This window comes from Trachypithecus francoisi, unplaced genomic scaffold (genome assembly GCF_009764315.1).
Source record: "Trachypithecus francoisi isolate TF-2019V2 unplaced genomic scaffold, Tfra_2.0 Lachesis_group13, whole genome shotgun sequence".
NCBI lineage: Eukaryota > Metazoa > Chordata > Mammalia > Primates > Cercopithecidae > Trachypithecus > Trachypithecus francoisi.
The window spans coordinates 29,482,663-29,508,068 of NW_022681458.1; the positions used below are offsets into that span (position 1 = coordinate 29,482,663).

Below are 25,406 nucleotides of genomic sequence, written 5' to 3' on the forward strand. Positions count from 1 at the left end.
ATCTGATGGTTTTATAAGGGGCGTTTCTCCTGCTCATTTTTCTCCTTCCTACCACCATGTGAAGTGTGAAGATGGATGTGTTTGCTTCTCCTTCTGCCATGATTGTAAGTTTCCTGAGACTTCCCCAGCCACATGAAACTGTCAGTCAATTAAACCTTTTCTTTATAAATTATCCAGTTTGGGGTAGGTCTTTATTAGCAGCATGAGAACGGACTAATACATAATTTTTACAAAATAAAATTATATATTGACTCAAATAATAAGCACCTAATTAAGTAAAAGAGAGATTTACAAAGCATTCCATAATTGATTTTTTTTAACATAAAACCCTGATTATGTATTTGGTGTTTAAAGTAACTGTGTAAAATTGAATGAGAATTTTACTGACTCTATTCAGTATTACCCTGTTCTATTTTTGTTTACTCTATAATGGGTGAGAGGAATTATGTAAGTGTTCTGTTACCAGTGGAGGGTGTCCAGGTTCTTGGTGTTTTGAACAAAGAATTGTAAATGCACAAACAAAGCAATAAAAGAAAAACACAGATTGATTAAAACAAAAGTACTCTACAGAGTGGGAGTAGACTTGAGCAAGCGACTCCAGAGTGCTGGTTACAGAATTTTCTGATGTTTAAATACCCTGGAGAGGTTTCCCATTGGTTACTTGCTTTACACCCTATTAATGAAGTGGTGGCCCTCCACCAGTCTGACTGGTCCTGGAAGGTGACCAATCAGAGACTGAAGTGAAGTTCCAAAGTCACACCCCTATGCAAATGAAGATAAGGCCGACAAACAGTCTGATTGGTTTCAGGAGGAGACCAATCAGAAGTACTTTACTTTCTCATCTGCAATGCAGAAATGCGGGAGTGGGGTGTTGCAAAGGGAGTAGCCTTTGATCCTTTTGTTACTTGAGTGTGGAGAGGTGGGGTTTTCCTTTTGATTCCATTCTAGGAAATCAGCACAAATCGGCCTTAGGTTCCCTGCCTCCAGACCCTATTCTCCTGCCTCACAAGCATTGTTCACAGTTTTCATCACAACTCACATGTTCATCCTTGTTTACTAATGAAGTGTTTCATAGAGTTCAGTTTCACAATTAAATAGAACTTAAGGAACTATTTTCCCTTTTTTTCTCTAATTTCTCATCACTTGAAAACTAGGAAGCAAAAGGAGGATGTTTATGAATTACTGAAAACGTGTGCGGACATTCAGCTTTCCCTTTTCATAACATTTACCAAGATTTTCACATGTGTCTTTCCTCTCCTATTGGTGTTCCCTCGTTCAGAACTTTTATTTCAAAGTTTAGAGAGGAGGTAGGGGAGAGACCGCTGGTTACACTAGAGGATGGGGGCAAGGGATGTGGTATCTACAGGGAGCTGAGAAAGAGGAACAAGCAGATCAAACTGCTAACCCATTTGGCAATCTTTCAAGCCTAGATTGTTGCTAGCAGCTGTATGCAACTTTTATTTAATTCTTTACTGCTCAGCAAGACCACATTATGTTCAATTTAGAGGTGATTCTTTTGCCAATTGTAGGTGCTCTTTCTACATAGGAGAAAAATGGAAAGAAAATTATGCAGTGACATTTCTCTTAAAGTTCTTGGTAAAATATAAGTAAGAGAAATACATAAAAGAAATAAAAAAGCTTGAATAAAAATGCACAAGGAAAAGTCATCTCACAGGTAGTTATCCTGATCAGCCACTTTATTCTCCTACCTCTCTATGCTTTATTAAACAAAAATATTGATCTAGATAATTTTTTGAAAAATATTTTCTGTGGAATCAATTCAAACTCTGTACTCAAGAATTAGAGTACAGCGTTAAACTAGTCATTTAAAACATGTGCCAATGAAGGTTTCCCAGAATAAAGAAATTGGCTTTACTACAAAAAATACAATGATAAATTTAAAAGTGTTTAAAGCAATACAATGATGGACAACCATCACTTCTACATTTCTAAATTTCATTGAAATGCATAATTTAAAATTCCAACTATTTTTATTGAAAAGACTTGCTATGCATTCTTAGTGGAATAAACAAATGTCTAAGGGTCCTTATAGTTGTATACCGGACAGGAATCTGCCTGCTTTTGTTCAGAAGAGGAAGATAGATTAACATCATGCAGTTTTACAACATTCTCATGAAATAGTAAATCATTTCTATTAGTATATACAATGGGCTGAAAGATTTTTTTCCTGAGGGGTAAGAAACAAAACATGGTCTCATCAATAGTAAATTACATTAAGGGTAAGAGTATAATGCATGTTGAATACTTTTTAAAATATGTAAGAAAGTAGAGAAAAACTAGACATCACTTTTCTTCCCTCCTCTCTTCCTATCCCTCCTATAAAAGTCTTTTATCTGACCATATTTCAGGACAAAGCCCCCTGAATTTTCCTTCTTTTTGCATGATGATGCCTCTGGTTCTTTGCTTTGAAAGGTAGCCTACTGTCTGAGCTCAAGCTGGGCGTTTCTACCTGAGTTTGAATCTTGTCTCCAACAGTTTCTAACTATGCTTGCTTAGCCCCTCTATCCCTTATTTTTCTCATATAAGACTGAATTGGAATAATAGATTAAAATGTTGTGAGGTGATGGAGTGAGACGGGGAGGGGCACCTTTTTCCGTGCTCTTGACATCCACCTACACCACCCTGCACCCTGACTGTTGTTGACTAACCCGCTCATTTCACACACACATCAAAGATTTTGGTAAATGACCCAAATCATCTTTTTAACTCCATGCAAGTCATTCCCTAAGTGATTTTGAATGAGTGTCTTGTTAATGATCTCATTCAAAGTCTTTGCCTAATGGATTCCTGTCCTCCTAAAATCCAATGAACTTTCAGAGTATTTGTATTAATCCCATCAGAAATCAAGGCCTTGTTGTGACACAAAGTTTGTCTTCCTATGTATGTTCTAATCTATTTTGGGTGTTCTTCCCTCCTTTGTCCCAAATGGCTATTCTATGTTTGTATCTGTTAACACAAATTAGATACTTGGTTGTATTGGTTAAGAGTGTGTGCTCCAGAGATAATATTTTTAGGCTCCAATCCCGGGCTTATTATAAACTGTGTGATCTTGGGCAAGTTATTAAATTTCTCTGGCCTCAGCTTCCTAATCTGTAGTAGTACTTTCCTCCTAAGTCTATCGTAGAAATAAATTGCCTAGAACCATGACTGATACATAATAAAATTGTAATATATTTAAGATATAACTACCTCTTTAGCATGTTAGCTAGCAAGCGCTTTCGTTGTAATTAAAGGATTTGTATTTCAGAAGTTACAAGGCCAAAAATATTTTTTAGAAAACAGAAAACTGGAGCTGAAAGATAGGTAGTAGAACTGATATTTATTTAGACTTAAAAATAATTTGCAATGGAATACAAGAGATGTCTGTGCAGTGGTTTGCAAATCATTTATCTTTTTTTCTATAAATAATAACTCAATTTCCAGATCTGTCTAGTAGTATATTAAGAAGGAACTCCACTGAAATAGCTTTTTGATGGAATCAGATTTTTAAAATATATTATACATCCATTATCCTTGAATTTTAGTTTTTGTGTATGAACTTCAAAGGTGAATTAATGAAAACATTCTACAGCAAGACATTTTAGGCTTATTACTTACTATAATGCGTTTTGGGTCACTTTCTTATAACCTCCATCAACTTTAAAATCACATTTTTATTCCTTTGGCTTACCGTGGCATTTTAGAAATGTGCCTATTTGTTAATGTGAGTTCTTTTTATTTTAAGTGAAAGGACATGGACATATGCACATATTTGTGTGTGTGTGTGTGCGCGTATGTGTGTATACACACGCACAGCTAAGGCCCTGTTTTAACAGCAAGTCCCTTTGACAGATGAAAAAATGGTAGTAACATACAATGAGTCTTTGACTGCTATACCTCAGAAGACTTTGTTTAATATTGTGGCATGGAGCTACCTAATCTTTTCCAATTTGTTATCCATTTTTCTTTGTTATCTGTCTCAGTGATGTGTAATCTCCACAACTGTCTGCTATAGGCTAGCAATCTGTAACAAAAACTCAGTCTCAATCTTATATATAATAAAAAAGGAAGGCTGTAAGATTAATGGCACCAGCCATAATTACAAAGTCCCAAACCACAGACATTATAAGACCTTTCAAAATGTACTCAGGGTTGAAGAAGTTGTGTTAGCACTATGATGTGAAGATATTGGCCTCTTAGTAAAGGAGATGTTGGTTTATTCAATCTGAGAAGCCCATTGTGTTTTGAGCACAGTTAGGAATTATGGAAAAGAAATGGTTCCTTCCCTTAAGGAACTCATAATAATTTTATCCATCTCAGTTTTCCCATGACAACACTCATTTCTTGTAAATTTATATGGGAGATGTTTCTATTCTCGGAACTATCAAGTGGAAGCCAGATGAAAACACAGGCTGTCCATGGAGACCATACAACACACAGATTATTGGAATTTCTTTATGTTCATGGTGAAATAGAACCCAAACATTTCTCCTTAAACACTGACTATTCTGATAGGATAAAATGTACAAATATGGGAATATTCATAGTCTATCTTTTGTACCTTCTCAAATATTTTGTGTCTGCTTAATACTTTCAGTCCACCAGACCAAACTGTTCTCCTGTCTCCAGACACACACACACACACACACACACACACACAAAATCCCTAGATGTTGTAATGCACAATTAAGATATATAACAAAAAAATAGGCAAATAATTATTTGATAAGGGAGCTAAATGGAATGAAAAATACTTGAGGAGAATGATTTAGTCCATCAATCACATAATAGTGATACAATGATGGTGGGGGTAGAAGGCAAAAGGTTTGTGATGAAGGAAGGCAGGAAGAGAGAGAAAACTGGAGTTGGGGTTTTGCTGAATGAGAGTGAGAGCTGTGTGAGATAACAGTTTAGAACTGTTGCCATGGGCAATGTTTTGGATCCCATTTCATGTCCTTTGAGAGTAGTAAATTTCTTTTGCTTGAATTTTAGCTGTTGCACCATGTTTCTCGAACGTGACACCACTCACAAAGTGAACACGTGGGTGGTTACGGTTCCTCAGGGACTCATTAGCATGTCTGACTAGCAATCTGACAGATGAAGGTCATGGAGTGGGCTGAGACCCCCACATCAGTGACATCTAGTCTTATTCATTAATCTACCATTGCTCCATCCATGGGTTTCTGTTTCCCTTTCTGAAACATACCTGTAAATATTTCTTGCCTTCTTTTTCTCTCTCCATGTACACCAGCCTGAACTCTACAAGAGCCTGAAGTTCCAGTGGCCGAGTGAGTTTCACTGGAGTTGGGTTATTCATAACATTCTTGCTGAAACTGTGGCTTTTCAAGCCTTTGTCAAAGGATGCAGAGATCTTTGAAACCCCCTTGTCTTTTTCTGCTATGCCTGTGAAAGCCTCTAAGGGGTCACACCCTCCCAGCTTCCAATTGCTTGACCTGTGGTACCTTACTGATCATTTCAATCCTGTTTGCGTAAACATTTCTGTCTCCAGATTACTTGATGTATCTCCATATCACCTTTACTGACCCTCTCCCTCTTCATCTGTCTTTGCTGCTCAGTAAAATTGTTATGTAATGTGTTGTGATGGAAGAAAAAGGGAACTAACATTGATTAATGCTTATTACATGCCAGGTACTTTGCATATGATATTCAACTTAGTCATTCCTTCATCAAATATGTGAAGTAGGATCATTATCCGTATTTTATTAATGAAGAAAGTCAACTCTTAGGTAAAGTTCTTTACCCACAGTTCCACCAATTGTAATAATGGAGCCTGAAAGGAGATAAAAATGATTTAATAGCTGGTGTTTTCCACACTTTATCAGCACTTAGTAAAAGCTTGTGTTTTTTGCATTTTGCCAGCATATAAATGAACACTTAGAGAAGTAAGTGACAATATTGTAAATTGGTTACATACTCAGTAGTATTTTCAATATTTTAGCTTTCCTAAATTGTAAGCTCTAATTTCCTATCACATTCTCCTTTAGAAATAAATGCCAATTACTGAAATGCGTTTGTATTTAATTGACATTTATTTTAGACCCATTTACTGCTGAACTTTAATAAACAAGTAATAGAATCAAAGTAATTGCCAATTAGAAATGAAATAATGGGCAACAAAAATTTTTGACTAGAAACATGCTATGTATAAAAAGGGCTGATGTGCCATGGAGGGACAATTCTCTGGCTCTACTTAAAGGATGCTTTTCCAAAAAAAAAAAAAAAAAAAAAAAAAAAATATATATATATATATATATATAGTTTCTGATTAAGATGGATGTCACTGATTAAACAACCAAATATGAAACTAGAAGGACAGATAACAGCATCCTTCTTTGCTGTGGATGTTATATAATATACTTTAGCTCTAAAACATCACTATCAAAAACACTTCTAGAGTGCTCAGTCATAGTATGTTAGGAAGTGTGAAGGTTAATTAAATGAACATTTCTACCTTAAAAAAATAAAAATAAGGATGCTTTTTTATTATTATTATTTTTTATTTTTTAGAAGAAGTCTCGCTTTGTCGCCAGGCTGGAATGCAATGGCGCGATCTCCGCTCACTGTGGGCTCTGACTCTCTGGTTCAAGCGATTCTCCTGCCTCAGCCTCCTCAGTAGCTGGGATTACAGGCATGCACCACCATGCCCAGCATTTAGTATAAAAAAAATACTAAAAATTTTTGTATTTTTAGTAGAGATGGGGTTTCACCATGTTGGCTAGTATGGTCTCGATCTCCTCACCTCATGTTCCACCTGCCTCGGCCTCCCAAAGTGCTGGGATTACAGGCGTGAGACACCACGCCCGGCCCATTTTCTTACCTGTAGAATAAAACAAATGGTAGTACTTATGCTATCATATTGTTATGAAAATTAAATGAGACAGTGTATATAAAATACCTAGTGCACTATGCAGAGAGCAAAGAGTGCTCAATAAGCATTACATGATGTGGTGAGGCTGATGATATCAATCATACTGTATAGATTGGAGTATGCAGTATAGTGTACACCTCCATTTTTAGGACAAACATTTAAGTCCAAAGTATAAAAACAAAGTGAAATAAGTTAACTAACCTTTCTAAGGAATGACACAACCAGTAACAGAGTGAGATTTGAAATTCTAATGTGTCTCATGCCAGAGAGACTTTATGTAAGAGTACATATCTGTTGATATTGACATGAAATGTTGATTTAGAACCACAAATGCAGGAATTTACATTGATCCTATTAAATATCATAGCTTTAATTTCAGCTCATTATTTCTTCCACCAAATTCTTCCTAAATCTGAATGATTACTCTCCATAAGGGTATGCACTACCACTTCCAGATTTGTGTCATTTGCAAATATGATAAGTATAGTTCAAACATTTTATGCAACTCAGTTATTAAAAGGTCAAATATGATAGATGTGTACAGAAGCTTTTGGCACACTCCTAGAGTCAGAATATCAATCCAGGCCAGCTAGCACATCAATACTTTTATCAAATGTTCTGATACATGTGCCAGTCATCTACAAATCTACACAACTATTTCACATCCCATCAGTGTTTTACACAAGGACACAATGAAACACATGGTCACGTTCTTTCTATTGTTATCTTTTCATGAGCTACAAATCTGCTGAAAAATATGACATGAAATTAGTGGTATTTTCTTAATGTGTATTTTCATTAAAAAATATGTATTTATCTCCTACATGTACCAGTGAAAATATCTCATAAGGCAAAATAGTTAATTGAATTTTGGCATGTCTGTATGGCAGAAGGTAAATCTACCAAAAATAAAATAATATTTATTTAATATCATCCAAAATATTTAGGATAAAAATGTAAAATGAAAATAGCAGATGACAGAACTGTATAAAGTATTACATCATGTTAAAGTGCTACATACACACACACTTTAGAAAATGAAAAACACAGTCCGGGCGCGGTGGCTCAAGCCTGTAATCCCAGCACTTTGGGAGGCCGAGACGGGCGGATCACGAGGTCAGGAGATCGAGACCATCCTGGCTAATATGGTGAAACCCTGTCTCTACTAAAAATACAAAAAACTAGCCGGTCGAGGTGGCGGGCGCCTGTAGTCCCAGCTACTCGGGAGGCTGAGGCAGGAGAATGGCGTAAACCCGGGAGGCGGAGCTTGCAGTGAGCTGAGATCCGGCCACTGCACTCCAGCCTGGGCGACAGAGCGAGACTCCGTCTCAATAAAAAAAAAAAAAAAAAAGAAAATGAAAAACACCAAAATTCAAGGTTATGAATTTTTTTTCTTCTTTCATGTTTTTATGCATTATACAGCATTTCCAATTTGAGCATGTATTAGAAATAAAATCCAGTAAATCTATCTGGAATGTTTACTATGTAAACGTAATGGGTCAGAGGAGTCATGGAGAGGTGGCATCTAACAAGAGCAAGTTGGTGGGTAAACCCGCTTTGTAGGCTCTCGGAGGAGGAGAGGAAGAGGAAAGAGAAGAACCCTAAGTGGCAGTGAAGCTTGTATGTCCTAGGAACAGCGGGAGATGAGAGTGAGAGGAGTAAGCCTGGAGGAAAATACTGAGGCATGGAGGAGAGGGCCACATGTTGTAGGTCCTTGAAGACTGTGGTAAGGACTTTGGCATTTACTATGAGGCATATGGCAACTTAGGAGATTTGACATGATCTGACTAAAAAGATCACTCTGGCTAATATATTGAGAAAGAGATTGTCAAGGGGCCAGGGTGGAAGCTAGGATACTGGATAAGAGGTAATTGCATTAATCCAAGCAAGAGATGATAGTGGTTTGTATTGCAATGATAATGGTGCAGGTGGTGAAAAATGATTGGATACTAGACAGATTTTGAAGTTAAAGACAACCAGATATGTTCATGAATTTGGATCTGGGCTGTAAGATGAAAGAAAAAAGAGCTGAGGATGACTCCAAAGTTTTTGGCAGAAGCTTCTGAAAGGATTGAGCTGCTATTGACTGAGATGGGGAACACTATACAGGAATAATTTTTATGAGTGGAGTGGGAAGATTATGGATTCAGTTTTGAACATGTGTGTTTTCAAGTGCCTGCTAAGTGCACAAGTGGAGATGTTTTGTAAGCAGTTGGAAGAATAAGCTTGCATATCACAGAGTCTTGGACTGGACATAGAAATTTTAACCAGACTATTCAGGTTATATGAGGATTAAATGAGTTAATATATGCAAAATGCTTAGAACATCCTTGGAAGGCCCACCACTACATATAACTGAACAGGTTTTGCACAGCAGACCTCCAAGGGGTTATCATCTAGATTGAGTAACTGTGAAGGATGCTTCTGGACACTCTTGGTGGCTCTGGCAAGCTCATAGTAAGTGCTCATTATTATTGTTGTTATTGGTTGCAAAAAGCTGACACATCTCAGTATATTCTTTATGTTTTCAGGTAAGGTTTTTTCAGTTTGTTCAGACGCCTTATTATATGCTCAGAAATACATTTGACATTGATTAGAACTAGTTCTGTTCCACAGTAGGTGGAATTTCTATATTCTACTTTGTGCTAACAGCTATAAACAGTGATAATTAATGCTTTAAAAGTGCCTGGTTTGGAACAAATATTTGACAGTATCATATATAAAAGCTTTTAGTTTTTTAGGAAAAATGTAATGTTTTGTTATTTTGAGTCATTTTATGTTATTAATAATACTACTTTTCCAAAAAGCATTAAGACCTTTTAATGTTATTTTCTTTGAAGTTCACTTCCATTGGTTTTTGTAGCCTAAAGCATTCTGAAGGCAGTTGGAAGGAGCATAGAATATACAGAACAGTAATATCACAGACAACATTGAGCCGATCTTTCCACTCAGTGGGAAATAGAATGTATTTAGTATGTTCATGTTTATTTCATTTTTGACATAATAGGTATTAGGTTATTTCTTACTATTAGTCCTTGTTACAATCACATGAGCTTGTAGGTATAAGTGATAATGGACAATCTTAGATCTGAGTGGATCATCATCAATTTTTCTTTTAACTGTAAAATTTGTGTTGACCTATCTATTCTGCTTAATTCTATATGTAAAAACAGATCTATACTCAGCCTGCAAATGGAGTAGCTCGTTGCTTCCATTTATGAGTTAAGAGATTTTATAAAATGGCCCTCTGACAGGTTTTCCCACCCCAGACTGCCCAGCCTTCTGTTTGTAGCTGTGGTTTCTACCACTGTCATGCCCCCTCTGAATTGATCTATGTTTCCAGAAGGCGTCAGGAAAAATACAAATTTGCAAAATAAGTTTGAATCTTCAAACCTTTGCACAATTTTGTGCGCAAGATTAACTAGCCTGTCCATTGGCTATCTGTCTGAAATCCTGTCTGAGGTGATGCTGGAGGAGGTTCTGTGTACTCTAGAAGTCGCAGGTTAGCAGGAGGGAGTTGAGCCCCTGAGGGAGGGGTAGATGGAAACACTGCAGACACTTCTGTGTACTTCACACTTCTGTTTGAAATTAGTCTTGATCACATGAGTGTATATGCTGTTCTAAAACTTTTGACTATAAATTGCTTGACTGAATATCATGATGATGCTTATAAAAACATCAAGTTTAGCAAAGTTAACCTTACTTATTTGTTTTTCCTGTGCAGTAATTGCTTAACATATTTTGACTTCATAACTCCTGATGAAGATGAAAAATCCCAACCATAAATATTTTTAGTTTCATTTTAACTTCATATTTTTAAGCAAGTAAGAATACCTGCCCATCTTTTTGTATCAACATGTGTAAAAGTTAAAGTTTCCATTTTACACTTAACTTTCAAATTAAGAGGCAGGATAGGAAAATTGAATTGAGACTGAAATAAAAAGTAAAGTCAATTCACGTAACAAAAGTGTGGATACGAATAAACAGATGACAGTGAGAACTGTCAGATAAGAATGAGCGGAAGTATTCACATCTGATAAAGGAGAGCAATTCCACATCATGGTAATGCCATTAATTCCTACTAATGTGTCATTTGCTCAAATCATATTGAGATTTTACTATTGTATGGGTGGTTTACAGTAAGTTAAACATGAAAAACAAAGCTACATATTTTTTAGTGCTGCTGGAGAAAGATGCAATTTGATGGAAATGTGTCCACAAATCAAAGAGTAAACACTAAGACATGAGAGACTGCCAGATTTTTACACTGCTTGTCTGAAAATTTGGTTACCAAGCATCTGATCAGCTCTAACATTTAAAGCATTGTCTCAAAATATGTGTATAATACTAACAGAGTTTGGAATTATATGTCAAACCATTATCTCATATATACTTTTGTCATTTTGCAACCTCAGCCTCAGAATCCCTGGAAGTGCTTTTTAAATATACGGATTCCTGTACCTCATCCAGACTATAAAATCAGCATCTTGCACAAGCTACTCAAGTGTCAAGACTAAATTTTGGGAACCATGACTCAAAACCATTTTCTACCCACAAGTCAAACTATGTCATTTTTATGCTCAAAGACCTTGACCAACTCCATAATACCCATATAAACTCCATAATACACACACAGAGTAAACTCCAAACTGTTTTAGAAGGCTTTTGTGATACTTTGTAAGCTCACACTCCAGCTGCTATTACTCATGCAAACTGTGCTCAAAACCCCTGAACTGCTCATTATGGCCTCAAAGAGTTGTGCTCATCCATGCCTCTCTGTTACTGCTTAGGCTAGTTATTCGGCCAGAAATTCTCCTTCCCTCTCCTTCACTGCTGGACAAACTAGATTGTTCAAGCAAAACTAAACTGCAGAGCCTTCTGCAATGCTTTCTCTCCACTTTATACATACCTATACTTTAGGAAATATTATGATCATAACAGTTACTTGCCTATTCCTCTGCCTATTTCCTGGATCCCAAAACCTCCTTGAGGGCAGGGTAGCAACATTTGTCTTTTTATTCCCCCTCCCTGAACCTACACACACACCAAGAATAGGGACTGGATTAGAGTAGACTTTCAATAAATGTTCTACTTTCCTATTTTGAATTATATGGTCATAAAAAAGGTATTATGCTCTCACTTCTTTCTCTAGTAAAAGTAGTTTTAAGAGGTCAAACCTGCCAGTTTTTAAAAGGAGTAAAAGAAAAACCCAGGGATATAACTGCATTGCCTTTAGCTAGAGGCAGTTTGAGGATATGATCTTTTATGGTTGCCAGTGACTTCATATTTTGTAACTCTTCAACTGGCCTGGCCTATTACTTGCAGAAAGCATTACAGAGGTAGGCACTGAATCCCACATTCAGGTGGTCACACAAACGAGCACAACTTCTAGATGAATTTGTGACTCTTAAAAATATAAATGCAGTTCATGGACTCTAGTTGCTGAAAAGGAATGCAAAGGCTACATTTTTAGTAACATCTGCTGGACAAGCATAAAAGATTAACTTAGTCACATTTGCCAGCTTCCATGATGAATAATGCCATGTCAAAGCAGAGGGATTGCCTGTGAATTAAAATAATGGTAATGGGGAATAACCAGAACTTATTTTTATTTTATTTATTCTTTTATTTTATTTTATTTTTTGAGACAGAGTCTGATCTGTCGCCCAGGCTGGAGTGCAGTGGAGCAATCACAGCTCACTGCAACCCCCACCTCCCAGGTTTCAGTGCTCCTCCCATCCCAGCCTCCAGAGTTGCTGAGAAGACAGGCGTGCACCAACAACAGTGACTGATTTTTGCATTTTTTGTAGAGGCAGGGTTTTGCCGTGTTGCCCAAGCTGGTCTGGAACTCCTGGGCTCAAGCGATCAGCCCACCTCGGCCTCCCAAAGTGCTGGGATTATAGACATGTGCTACTGCACTACGCCTAGCACTTATTTTAAGTTATTTTAAAAAATTACTGAAGTAACTGAAATGGTTGTTTAAAATATTGGTTTGTTTCTTATTTCATCCCTTTGAGTCAGAATAACAGGACATACTAATTTGATTAATTCTCCTATCACTGAGCTATATGGAAATGTCACATTTTTCATTTTTAGTAAAAAAGTGGACTATTTTCTCACATAGCTTTAAAGAATTATTGCAGGCCAGTCACGGTGGCTTACGCCTGTAATCCGAGCACTTTGGGAGGCCGAGGAGGGCAGATCACCTCAGGTCAGCAGTTTGAGACCAGCCTGGCCAACAGGATGAACCCCGTCTCTACTAAAAATCACAAAAATTAGCCCAGTGTGGTGGTGCATTCCTATAATTCCAGCTACTTGGGAGGCTAAGGCAGGAGAATAGCTGGAACCTGGGAAGTGGAGGTTGCAGTGAGCCGAAATTGTGCCATTGCACTCCAGCCTGGGCAACAAGAGGGAAACTCGGTCTCAAAAAAAAGCTCAGTCACAGTGGCTCATGCTTGCAATCCCAACACTTTGGGAGGCCTAGATGGGTGGATCACAAGGTCAGAAGTTCAAGACCAACCTGGCCAAGGTGTTGAAACCCCGTCTCTACCAAAAATACAAAAATTAGCGGGGCGTGTGGCAGGCACCTGTAATCCCAGCTACTCGGGAGGCTGAGGCAGAGAATTACTTGAACCCGGGAGGCAGAGGTTGCAACGAGCTGAGATTGCGCCACTGCACTCCAGCCTGTGCGACAGAGCGAGACTCCATCTCAAAAAAAAAATAAAAATAAAAATAAAAAATAAAAAAATAAAAAAAAATTAGTGCAATAATCAATGGAAAGAATCATGTACCAGGTTGAGACACGGAAGTGGGAAGATTTGGACAGCACTGGCAAAACCCCTAAACACCACTCTCATTTGCATATTCTAGCATCTGACTAATTCCTCTCTTTGTGGCCCTCATTTGCGAAACACACTCTGGGGAGAAGTAGTTTATAAAACTAATTCACACTAAATACAACATATAAGATCTCTTTTTCACATGACATCAGGACTTTTGAGGTTAGTGCATGCCTGAGAACAGAGGGCAGGAAGAAAATCCCAGTAAGCTAGTAGGCTATCATTAAAATATTTGATTTTTGTTTTGTTTTGTTTTGTTTTGTTTTGTTTTTTCAGACAAACAAGGGACGTATTGAAGCCTATACTTACACTCTTCACTGATATGGTCTAGGGTGAGCTCCTTTTAGATGTCACATGGACGAGTCATTGTTTAAGGAATGTAGCTGACTTCCAGTATAGCTGGAAATTAGACTGGGAATGATCTAGCTCCACTTGCTTTCATCCAACTCTTCTTTCCTGGGCTAGTGGGCTGTTAAAAATTTAGATTTATTGGCTTTTTCCCTTAAACTGATAGAGGGTGAACATTAGCTACAGAATAGTCAAAACTCTTTTCCTGAATTAATTCTAAACTCTAAGAGGGTGATAAACTTACCTGTTTCAGTTTAATATTTTATGTCCATTGCTTAACATCATGCCTGATAACCAAATGAAGAAGGTACTTATGAAATAATCAGGGATACATGGTTGGAAGGACATAGGAGGGAACGCTTATTGGAAATTTTGTTGTTGTTTTTTTTCTGTGCTAGGCAGTTAATTACTATGGGAACTCTTTCTATACTTCCCAATTAACTATAAGAATCAAACTAAGGTTACAGACATAAAAATGTAGTATGTACATTGATTCATAAATATCTCTAATCAGATATTTTGGTCAGATATTGTAGCATTTACTTGTTAATTGGCAACATCCAGTGATAACAAAAGTACCATGTCTTGCATCATTTTGAAGAGTAAAGCTAAAGCTGAACTGAGTACTAGGACAGATTCCAAAAGTGTCAAGACTCTAGAGAGAAAGTAAAATAGAGGTAGTCCTGGCTGAACAGCCATTTATGGGAGTACAGTCAATTCTAGATCCTCTAGTGTGTTTGTCATAATAGAATTCTGAAATGTGTAGGTCAAGTGGAAATGGAAACTACCAAAAAAAATCATAATATCAAGTAGACAGTCAAGGTTAAATTATTTCAACTTGTTTTTTTGTGTGTGTGGGTACTATATGGGCCTTGCCCTGATACCTTATCAAGAACCATCAACAGTATTTCTAGCAACGTGCCTTTTTATATTGAATCTGGGATCAGATGTCTGGGTGGCAAATTGGAATTTCATGAATAAGAAGTTAAAAAATTAATCGAGTAGGAGAAAAATATTGAGAATATTAAAATGTCTAATATGAATTGTGTTACTTAACTCCTTCCTTTCCTTGTTCCTTCCTTCTTTCCTCCTTTCTTTTTCTTCTCTTCTATTTGCTTTTATCTTTTCTTTTTTTTTCTTTTTTTTCCAGTTAGGTAGTATTCTGGCCACAAAGAATAAGGCCAAATATTTTACGAGCCCCAAACGTGATTAAATAAATCATAGATTAAATGGTAGAATATCTTATGCTTCAACTATCTTCAATTAACAGATCACTTAATGGATCAATTTAGAGGATTATACCAAATCTAAGAAATCACATTAACATTAGCTACTTTCTCATAAAAAAGTTTGTACTCCAAAAAGTTTTCACTGCCTCCTATTTTGTCTCACAGTCCTTTCTAATTTCCGCTAGTATAAATCAATTTAGATTTATTAGCTTTGTACAAAAGAACTCCTGTAAGTTTTTAATAATAATTATCATTATCACTGATTAAAGTTATATTGTTCAGGCCAGATGGAGTCCTTTTCCTGTCAGCTACAATGAGCTTGCATTATGTTGTTATAATGTGTTTGGCTCTAAATAAACAGATGGCAGAGTGACAGGATATTATATACTGGTGATGTCAGCAGCAATACTTCAGTAATAGAATTGCTTTAAATAAACTCTGTTGTAGCAAAGATCCCCATACTTCTAAGAAGATGACTGGAATAGAACCTAAGTATTGTATTAATTTGGAAATAGTACAGTTCACTTTCTCAAAGGTAGACCATCTGAATGGTCTGAGATTCAGCCAGAGAAAGTGTCTGTTGAATCTGTATCTTAACCATGTACTCATTTAACAGAATAGGCTCACTTAGGCAGTTTCACTGGAGGCGGGAAAACACTCCAGGTTGTAAGAACTTTCTGGTTGAGGAATTAAAAACTTGGATCAAGGAAAGATGGGAGCATCTGATCAGATGTTATTTGATGATTTTTATAATATAGTTAGCTTTGTTAAACAGTTTAAATGGGAGAATCCTATTAACAATTATTATTAGAAAATTGACAATGTTTAATAAGAAGCATTTAAGGAAATGTCATATAAAACATTTCTGTTTATGGAAAAGTTTTAAGCTTTAATAGATTTTTAACATCTTATTTTATTCCAAAAATGTGTCATGTGCCCACAGAAATTTAGAGTTAACCTATGAAATTCAAAAATAAGATTCAAAGGAAGTCGTTTTTACATGACTTCTTCCAGCTAATATTCTTTATTTTGAGTCCCGATGGGAATTTCTCTGTGGGACGGCTATGTTTGTTGAGGCAAATACCCATGGTAGAAGAAGATGCCACTATAGGAGATTAAGGCTTATATTTGAAAATGCAAATAATAATGTTAATAAACATTTTAGAAGTATAAAAATAATTGAAATTAAGCTTTCAAGAAATAGCTTAAATGCAGGATTTTACCATTTATTCTGATGATTTTTCATGTGTTTGTAAAAATATATTCTTGTTCTCATAGAATTCAACTTATTTTTATTGCTTTACTTTTTAATATATGCTGCTCTCAGTAAGATGCAATCTCTGGAAATTATATCAAGTAGATTAGATCAATAGAATAATAATGCTCAATAGTGAAAGTGAAACTTATTAAATATAATTATTTGCTTTTGCTTTTCTGAGAAAATTCACAAATTCATTTATTTTATTTTCCTATAAAATGATAAGAGGATTTGAATACCAGGAAGTTGTACTTCAATCTCACATATATTTGACAGTCAGGTTTTCCTACTTAAGTGGGCATTTTGTGGGCTATGTTTCAGCTCTAGTATGACATGAAAATCCTCGTAAAGGAGCAGGAGTATTTCCTTTGAGGAGTTACTCCTAGTTGAGGAGTGAAAGAGTATAACATGCATGTGCTTTTTCCCTTTTCCTGTTCTGCAGGTGGACGTTGCCATAAGTCCTGTACTGGCCGTTGCTGGGGACCCACGGAAAATCATTGCCAGACTTGTAAGTATTCATCAGTGAGAGCACACAGGTTTGATGTGGCGAAGGAATTTTTATGATTGGTACATTTCATGCCCCTGGTCATCTAAAACATGAAATGAGCTATTGCCTCCTTGTGGTTGATTTGCTTTGGGCCAAGAAAACTACCCAATTTTGATTGCTTTCAAATGAAAATTGATATATACTTGATTCTTAGGTTTCTTCTTGGTTTCTAGGTTAATGATCTCAACAGCACAGCTGTGGTGATAGTAGCTATAACTTCAGAGTTTTAACATCACTAAAAGTGGGAAATCTGATGTGTACAAAATAGTTTTTACATCACTAGAAGTGGGAAATCCATTGTGTACAAAATTTCAGGTTAACTGGGTCTCTCAGTCCTTTCACTAACTAATTATTTCACTATTCATTCATGACAAAAGGAGAGGAAAGAAAAAAAGAAAGGGTACTACTATGTACCCACTGTATTTTTCCAGGCAGTGTTCCAGGCAGAGGGATACAAACTTTATGAATTATGGAAATAATCACTATTGTTGACAATGACTATTGCCCTTAGTTTATATTGTTTCTTGGATTAGTCATTAGCTAAAGAAAATATGAAGCTATCATCATTGCTAAGATATATAGTAACAAAGCATACTAAATATAAAGACAAATAGCTAGATTTTTTTTCAGCATTCTTAATGTTGTTTAGTACTCAAACCAGCACTGAACTTTCATGAATCTTAAGAATAAATGATTTCTTTAAAAATGAAAAATAAAATGTCCTATACAAGTAGTAAACACTCATTCTTCCTGCTGCAATAAAAATGACTGAAATATGATATGGAAAAAAAGTATAGTGACAAGTTGACATATATTTCTTTATTAGCATAGATGACCAGAAAATATTATTAAAGATTCAAACATACAAATATTACATGCTTTGATGAAATTTTACAGATTTCTAATTTGTCTCAGTTCACATTTTTCTAGTTCTATTTGCTAGATTCTCTTTTAATAAAGAAATACAGAAAGAATTATTTTATTGTGAACCACCAAAGAATAAAAATACAGGAGAGATATTTTCAATGATAAATGATTTCTTAAATTTATTAATTTTAATTCATGGACATTCTCATATCCAAACTTCATGAAATAGATAAGATTATAAGGTAAAATAGTATCTTCCCACGTGGGTCCCACCTTTTTCCCTCGGCTCTCCATAGGCAACAAATATTATTGGCTATTTTGGTGTATTTTTCCAAAAATAGTTTATGCATACCCAAGGAAGTAGGTATATAAGCACTCACCCCATTTTTCGTTCAAATATTAGCATGTTTTGCATGTTGTACTACAACTTGATTTCTTCAACCCATGCACGTGTATGAATTATTTGTAGCATTAATTTCTAGAGGTGAATTTGTAGGGTCATAGACATGTGGATTTGGAAATTGGTAGAGAACAGCAAAATGGAGATCTTGTTTTCTATTGATGTTGGAACAATTAGCTCTACCGAGAGCAACGTCCATTAATGCCTATTTCCATCCCTATTCTTTGGACAAAGTAGTCCATTAGGGAATTTTTGGATCTTTGTCAAAGGGTTAGATGCAAAATAGTCAATGTAGATTTAAATTAACTAATTTAATAGAAACAATGTTTTACGGCAGGAATGTATTGACAAGAATTTTAAACAGGCTTTTAAATGAGGTGAGATTATTGTGTGAAATTCATTCACAACATTTGGAGGTATTCTTTTAATAGCAAAGAAGTCGAGGCTAAGTTGCATCCCAGTGCTGGTCTGACACTCATATGGCCATTTGCAGGAAGTCAGGTTCTCTAAAATAAGGAAAAATCTGCAACACTTTGTGATGAAGCGACAACCAAAGAGACTGTGAAAGTGCTAGATATCCACTGGTCATTTCATGACAGAAAAAAACTTCCGAGGTATCAAAATTAAAAGTGAGTTTTTACTCACTCACCTACTTATTTTATTTATTCACTTATTTATTTTACAGAGGGGTCAAAGAGGCTTCTGCAAAAGTTCCTTCTTGTGGCTGAGCCACTCTGGTGGGCCAGGCCACACCCTCCTGGTAGAGGAGGGGAGTCTCAGGCCCATGGGGCTCCGCTAGTACTGTTGAGGGACTCACCATAGATCTGAGGGATGAAGGAGCTTAGATTTGGGAAATGCTGGGATGGATCCCTCTTCTGTTGAGTAGGGGGACTTAAGACACCCTGATGTTGTGTTGTTCCTCCAGTGCTAGATCCCAAAGCAAAATTACTTCCTCCCACCAACTTTCAGATTTCTCCTTTGGTTGTCTCTTGCATTACTTTCAGGGTTTATAGTTGAATTTAACAGGTAGGAAGAAAAAGGTCTCTGCCATCTTTTCTACATCAGAAGTCTCATACAGTATATTCATTAATACTATTAATAATTATAATTAATACTATTAAGATTAAAATAGGAATTTAATTATTAATTTCATCTGTGTCTTATTTTATGTGTATTTTTACAGATTACAAAATGCAGTAGTATTGATTATATGTACAGATTTTACAGTCATTTCTCCATATCACTGGTTTCCACATGGCAAATTCAACCAACTGTAGATCAAAAATATTTGGAAAAAAACAATTAATAAACAATTAAAAATAATACAAAGAAAAAATACATTATAACATCTATTTACATAGCATTTGCATTGCATTATGCATTATAAGTAATATAGAGATGATTTAAAGTATACAGGATGATGTGTGTAGTTTATACTCAAATACTATTTGCCATTTCATATAAGGGAAGTGAGCATCTATGGAATTTGGTATTTATGGGGGTCCTGGAACAATTTTCTGTAGATACCAAGAAAGACTCTGTGTATACATATTATATATTATATATACAGAGATGGTGAATACTTATTCTCAGATTGAGATATATGAGTAAAAAATGTGAAAATCACTATATTAGGGTAGAATGCGGAAGCAACATATATGAGTTTTCCCTAACTTTGATTGAAATTTTCTTTCAATTTATACAGTGCTTAAAATTCTGAACTTTTTAATGTATTTTAGTAGATCTGCTTATGTTGGCTAAATTTTACAAAAGTTATAATTTCCACCAACATCTCTTATTTTTGTAATAGACCACTTTCAGGATACTTGCCAAGCAGACACTTGGCCTTCTCCAAAAAAAAAACCCCTTCTAGATCGTCAGCACAAGTAGGCATGTTTGTTTTATGGGATACTTTACCCTTTACTTCATAGGTCAGTGTTTATCAACTAGAAGTGATTTTGCCCCACAAGGGACTTTTGGTAATTTGGGTTGTCACATCATGGAGGAGGGATGGGAGGGATCATCTTCTGGCACTGGTAAGGTAGAGACAAGATATGATGCCAAATACCCTATAATGCACAGGAAAGCCTCTCCTACGCCTATGCAAACAAAGCATTAGTCAGTACAAATACAAAATGTTAATAGTACTGAGGGTTGAGAAATCTTGTAATATGGGTGGAAATTGACTACGCTGGGCCAATCAAATTCTCTCTCCAGAGAATTTAGATTTGGGATCTAGAAGTGCTGGTTACACTACCTTAGAAACATGAACTTGAAGAGATATTAAAGCTAATTGAGATTTCCATTTTTGAACTATGTATGTTAATGAGAAGCAGAAAGAACTAGTCCCCAAAGACACTGAAGAATAAAGCAGTCATACAGAGAGTTGAGGAAAGGAAGAATAACAATTTTTGACAATGTTTACCTCCTAGTTCTCTGGGTTTCATGAGGTCCAGCTACACTTCTGTCCTTAGGTTCCATAAGAAACATGGTGTTCTTCTAGTATATTTGAATGGAGGTTTTTTTTCTTTTCTTTTCTTTCTTTTTTTTTTTTTGAGACAGAGTCTCGCTCTGTCGCAGAGGCTGGAGTGCAGTGGTACGATCTTGGCTCAGTGCAACCTCTGCCTCCTGGGTCCAAGCAATTCTCCTGCCTCAGCCTCATGTGTAGCTGGGATTACAGGCATGTGCTACCAAGCCTGGCTAATTTTTTGTACTTTTAGTAGAGACAGGGTTTCGCCATGCTGGCCAGGTTGGTCTCGAACTCCTAACCTCAGGTGATCCACTCGCCTCAGCCTCCTAAAGTGCTGGGATTATAGGTGTGAGCCACTGCGCCCAGCCTGAATGGAGTTTTATCAGTTGCTGACAAATGCAGGTGGGAGAAAGTCTTGACTAAGAAAATCATCAAGTTATAATTCATGTATCAAATCATGAGATGTGAAATTACTTAATTCAGCTAATTTTTCAGCATAGAAGCTATCCTTACTGTAATCTAAAATTGGCTTAACAGCCACTGTGCTTACTCTACAAAGCCTACCAAATTTAAACGCAACAAATACATGGACCTGATAAACCAGTACAAATTTTATTTTATTTTATATTATTTTGTTTTTGAGATAGTGTTTCACTCTATTGCCCAGGCTGGAGTGCAGTGGCACAATCGTAGCTGACTGCAGACTGCACCCTCAAATTCCTAGGCTCAAGCAACCCTTGCCTTAGCATCCTGAGTTGCTGGGACCACAGGCACGTGCCACTGCACTCAGCTTTTTTTTTTTTTTAAGTAATGACAGGGCTGTCTCTTTGTTGCCCAGACTGGTCTCATATTCCTGGCTTCAAGCAATCCTCTCTCCTTGGCCTTCCAAAGTGCTGGAATTACAGGTGTGAGCCACCACACCGGCCAAATTTTAGAATAGTATACAAGTTAACATATAACTTTATTAAATATTTCCATTTTAAAAATACATTTTCACAATATTCCTGTGAGTTAAAGAGGGCAGTTACATTAACCCCATTTTACAGTTGAGGAAATATAAGCAGAGGAAATGATTAAAGGGTTAAATTTACACAACTAATACCAGGAATTTTAACCTAAGTGTTCTTAGTCTAAAGACAACTATTTCCTGGATACAATATTTTGTAGCACAGTTTGGTAGTCTAGGAAGCTGGATTTGAAATTAGCAAAAAGATACAAATCCTGGTTGTTTCCACTTTCTATCATGGGAAAATGACTTCATCTTTCAAAATATCGTTACCACATCTATAAAATGGAGATAATTATACTTACCTGAGGGGTTTTTTTGTTTGTCTGTTTTCTTTTCTTTTCTTTTCTTTTCTTTTGTTTTGTTTTTCGGGAGGTGAAAGGTGGGGGGCACAATGAAATTCAATACAACAATGCAGTTGAAGCACTTAAATAATTATTAGTGTATCCAAAACCCAATCAATAACAGCCGATATTATAATAAATTAGAAAGGATACTATTAGAAAATTTATTCCAATTTAAATCTGGATGAATGAATATGGAAGGCAAACTCCTGTAGGCCAGTTCCACCTTGTGAAGTCTACTGACACCTGGTGGCTGGGACATGGAAGAGCAAAAGCCCTGGAGTGGGGTTGGAGGCTGCCTGCCCTTGACATTCATTCCTGCCCTCCTCTCTCTCTCTCTCTTAGTCTGAGCTGCTTGAAAGTGAAATTACTTATCCATATGTAAAGAGCCCAGCATCCTGAGGCAAAAAGTATTTTGGAACTACTCAAAAATATACTTGTTGTAAGATCAGAATTTTAGAATTTAGGTTGTATTTTTTGAGAATTAGATCTCATGGGAGATTCCATAACAATATGAGACCTCCAGAGACCCCATACAGTTGTAACACACATGATTCATTTTTTTTAAAGTCAATTATTTTCGGCTTCTGTAGATTTCCAGTGACTCTTCTGTTATTTAAAACATATTATTTACTCTTAGGCCCACTAAAGATACACTTCTATCTGACCTTGACTTAACTTTTAAAAAATCAGAAAACATGCTATGTAAGTTTTTGACAATATTCTGCTTTTCTAGATTGACTATATAAAAGTACATTTTAGAGTCTGAAAGACATAATCATATGTTATTTACAAGTGACCTATTTCCCTATGACTACAGTAAATTCACTTTAGTGGAGGCTTCTCTGGAAGTATTTAACTTCATGATTTACCAAATATTTCCTTATTTTTATGGCTAATTATTCTTTGAGACTTTCCACACATTGGGGAAAAGAGAAAAAAGTATTAAAAAGCCCCACACCTCAGCTAAGGCAACTGAAGTGAAGCGTATATTTCACTGACTACACCTTATCAGTGCTGACATCTTCCCACAGGTGTCTCCTAGCAAATGTGCTGGGAGTTATCCTCTTTGTCACTAAATGGTGAGAAGCCACGCTAAAGACAAATGGCCCAGGCTCTGGGAGAACAAGTTCATGAAAATGAATGACTTGTTAGGGTGAAATGAAGCAAAGAGTGGTGATCAGATTGAAAAACATCTCTGAATAGAGATACAGAGAAACAAAGAAACCGGTCACAACAACAGTGAGCTTCAGGGAAGGTCTGTGGGAGGCCAGAGATTTTAAACAGAGGAATGAAGAAAAGGTTTTTGTTTTTGTTTTTAATAGATTTAGCTAAATAGAAAAAGAATGTGAACAAACCGTCAACTTACTATGAACAACAGTTCACTATGCAAACCTACCAGACAGAAATTTCAGTAAAATGTTTTACACTTTTAGTAAAATTTAGTACATTTTTAGTAAAATTTAGTAACATTTTGCAAGTTATTTTGTGTACTTGTTTGTGTGCCACAGTTAGCTTGATTGCATGTTAGATAATTTAATTGTGTCATTGTTCCTCCATAGCATTTAATTATGTTCAGACTAAACTGTGAAACTAGTATGATTTTTTAAATGTTTTTGTAACATATGAAATATTTTTCTAGATAAATTCTTTAAAAAAAAACCTCATTCAACTTAAAGAATTTTGTAAATATTAAGGTAAGTAGATAGTGCTTGTAAAATCTAACCAAGTGTTCCCCTCTTCCTGTGTTACTCATGAGTCTGATTTTCTGAAACTTCATGAATTTATTATTCTTAAATCCTTCTGGATGTTAGAGCATCATGACCCTATAAACCTAACAAGAATATTCGTCACAGAGTTGCAAAGGTTCAAAGGAGAACTTATGATTGGACACTGAGAGCTACATTACATGTGGAGCAGTGACTCAAACTTGAAAGTACTTTTAAGCTCAGTTAAATGGTGGCTGCATTGCTCCATAGCACAGCTTAAGTAAATTGATTCAGTGGATTAATGTAGTCATGTCAGCGGAGACAAACTTATCTGCCATATGAAGTCTGAAGCTTATAGAAGTATTATTTAGCAGGCTTACAGGTAAGAATGACAACTCTCTCTATTCATAAGAACTGAGTTGTAAGGTCTGAGCTCTATAGGTTTTAGGTATGAGAGAGACTAAGGTTTAAGAAATAAATAATAATGATTAAAGAAACAAAGTTATCTCTGTCCCTGCAAGATATATGAAGCACACTTATCTCATTTAAAGTAGATACTACATGTCCTTTTTTTTTTATCTTTAAGCACAGTATCAGGCCAGCTCTCTCCAGTCTCCCGTTATCAGAAAGGGTGGTCGTTTCATTTTACACGTTCTTTTTGTCCTGCTAGACCTGATGTTATCTCAGTTACTGCATTTTGAATGAGGAGAGGGAAAAAGGCATGTATCCAAATATTACAGTTTGATTTTCCTGACCCTTGCATACATTTTGCATTAAAGTAGTCATAATTATAACCACTCAATATACCCTTTAGTTTTCTAAGTTGCTTTGTAAGTGGCGTTCCTTGCTGATAAGCTGATTGAAAAATGTGAGTTTGACAATAGGTTAAAAACATTATTTATTGTAGAAGTTGAAATACCACAAAATTAATGAAGAAATACATACTTTAACCACTGGAGTGAACAGACACACTTCTCTCCATTTAAATGCCATTAAACTGACTAATGCATTACTTTAGCCAAAAGAAAAGTCCTTTTGATGGGATTTACCTCTTACTTCTTACTTACTTATGACAGTCTTCCTAGACTGTCATAAGTAATAGAAACTGCCAGGTTATCTCAAAATCTTTTCTTTTAATTAAAAATAGAATAATAGTAAAATAAAGATAAGCACTGTATTTTGTTGTTGTTGTAGATAATTGTTACTATGGGTAGTACTATACTGGCAAAAGAAAACCTTGTTCCAAACAACATTTTATGTTATTTATTATTTCCATACAGACATTATAGAATAGGCTAGGAAAATTTAGAACTTATTTAGCATTTTCCTCGGTAATTTATTATGCTTGGGCATGAAGGAATTTGATTTTAACATTTGTAATCTATTAAAAGTTTCAGTTTAATAGTAAAGGTGAAAAACAAACCAAAACCTTAGCGTGGCCTATGCATTTTATTTATTCTTAAGAAAAATGTTAGAAATATATACATCTCCTTTTATGTA

At 35.9% G+C, this 25,406-nt stretch overlaps 1 protein-coding gene across 1 annotated transcript in view; it reads left to right on the top strand.

Annotated features, from left to right (window-relative positions):
* Positions 1–25,406, top strand: part of LOC117094169 (receptor tyrosine-protein kinase erbB-4) — a 925,342-nt gene that overhangs the window by 772,184 nt on the left and 127,752 nt on the right. Inside the window, exon 5 of the mRNA XM_033229398.1 lies at positions 17,006–17,071. Coding sequence (XP_033085289.1) covers positions 17,006–17,071 — 66 coding nt within the window. The remainder of the gene's footprint in view (positions 1–17,005; positions 17,072–25,406) is intronic.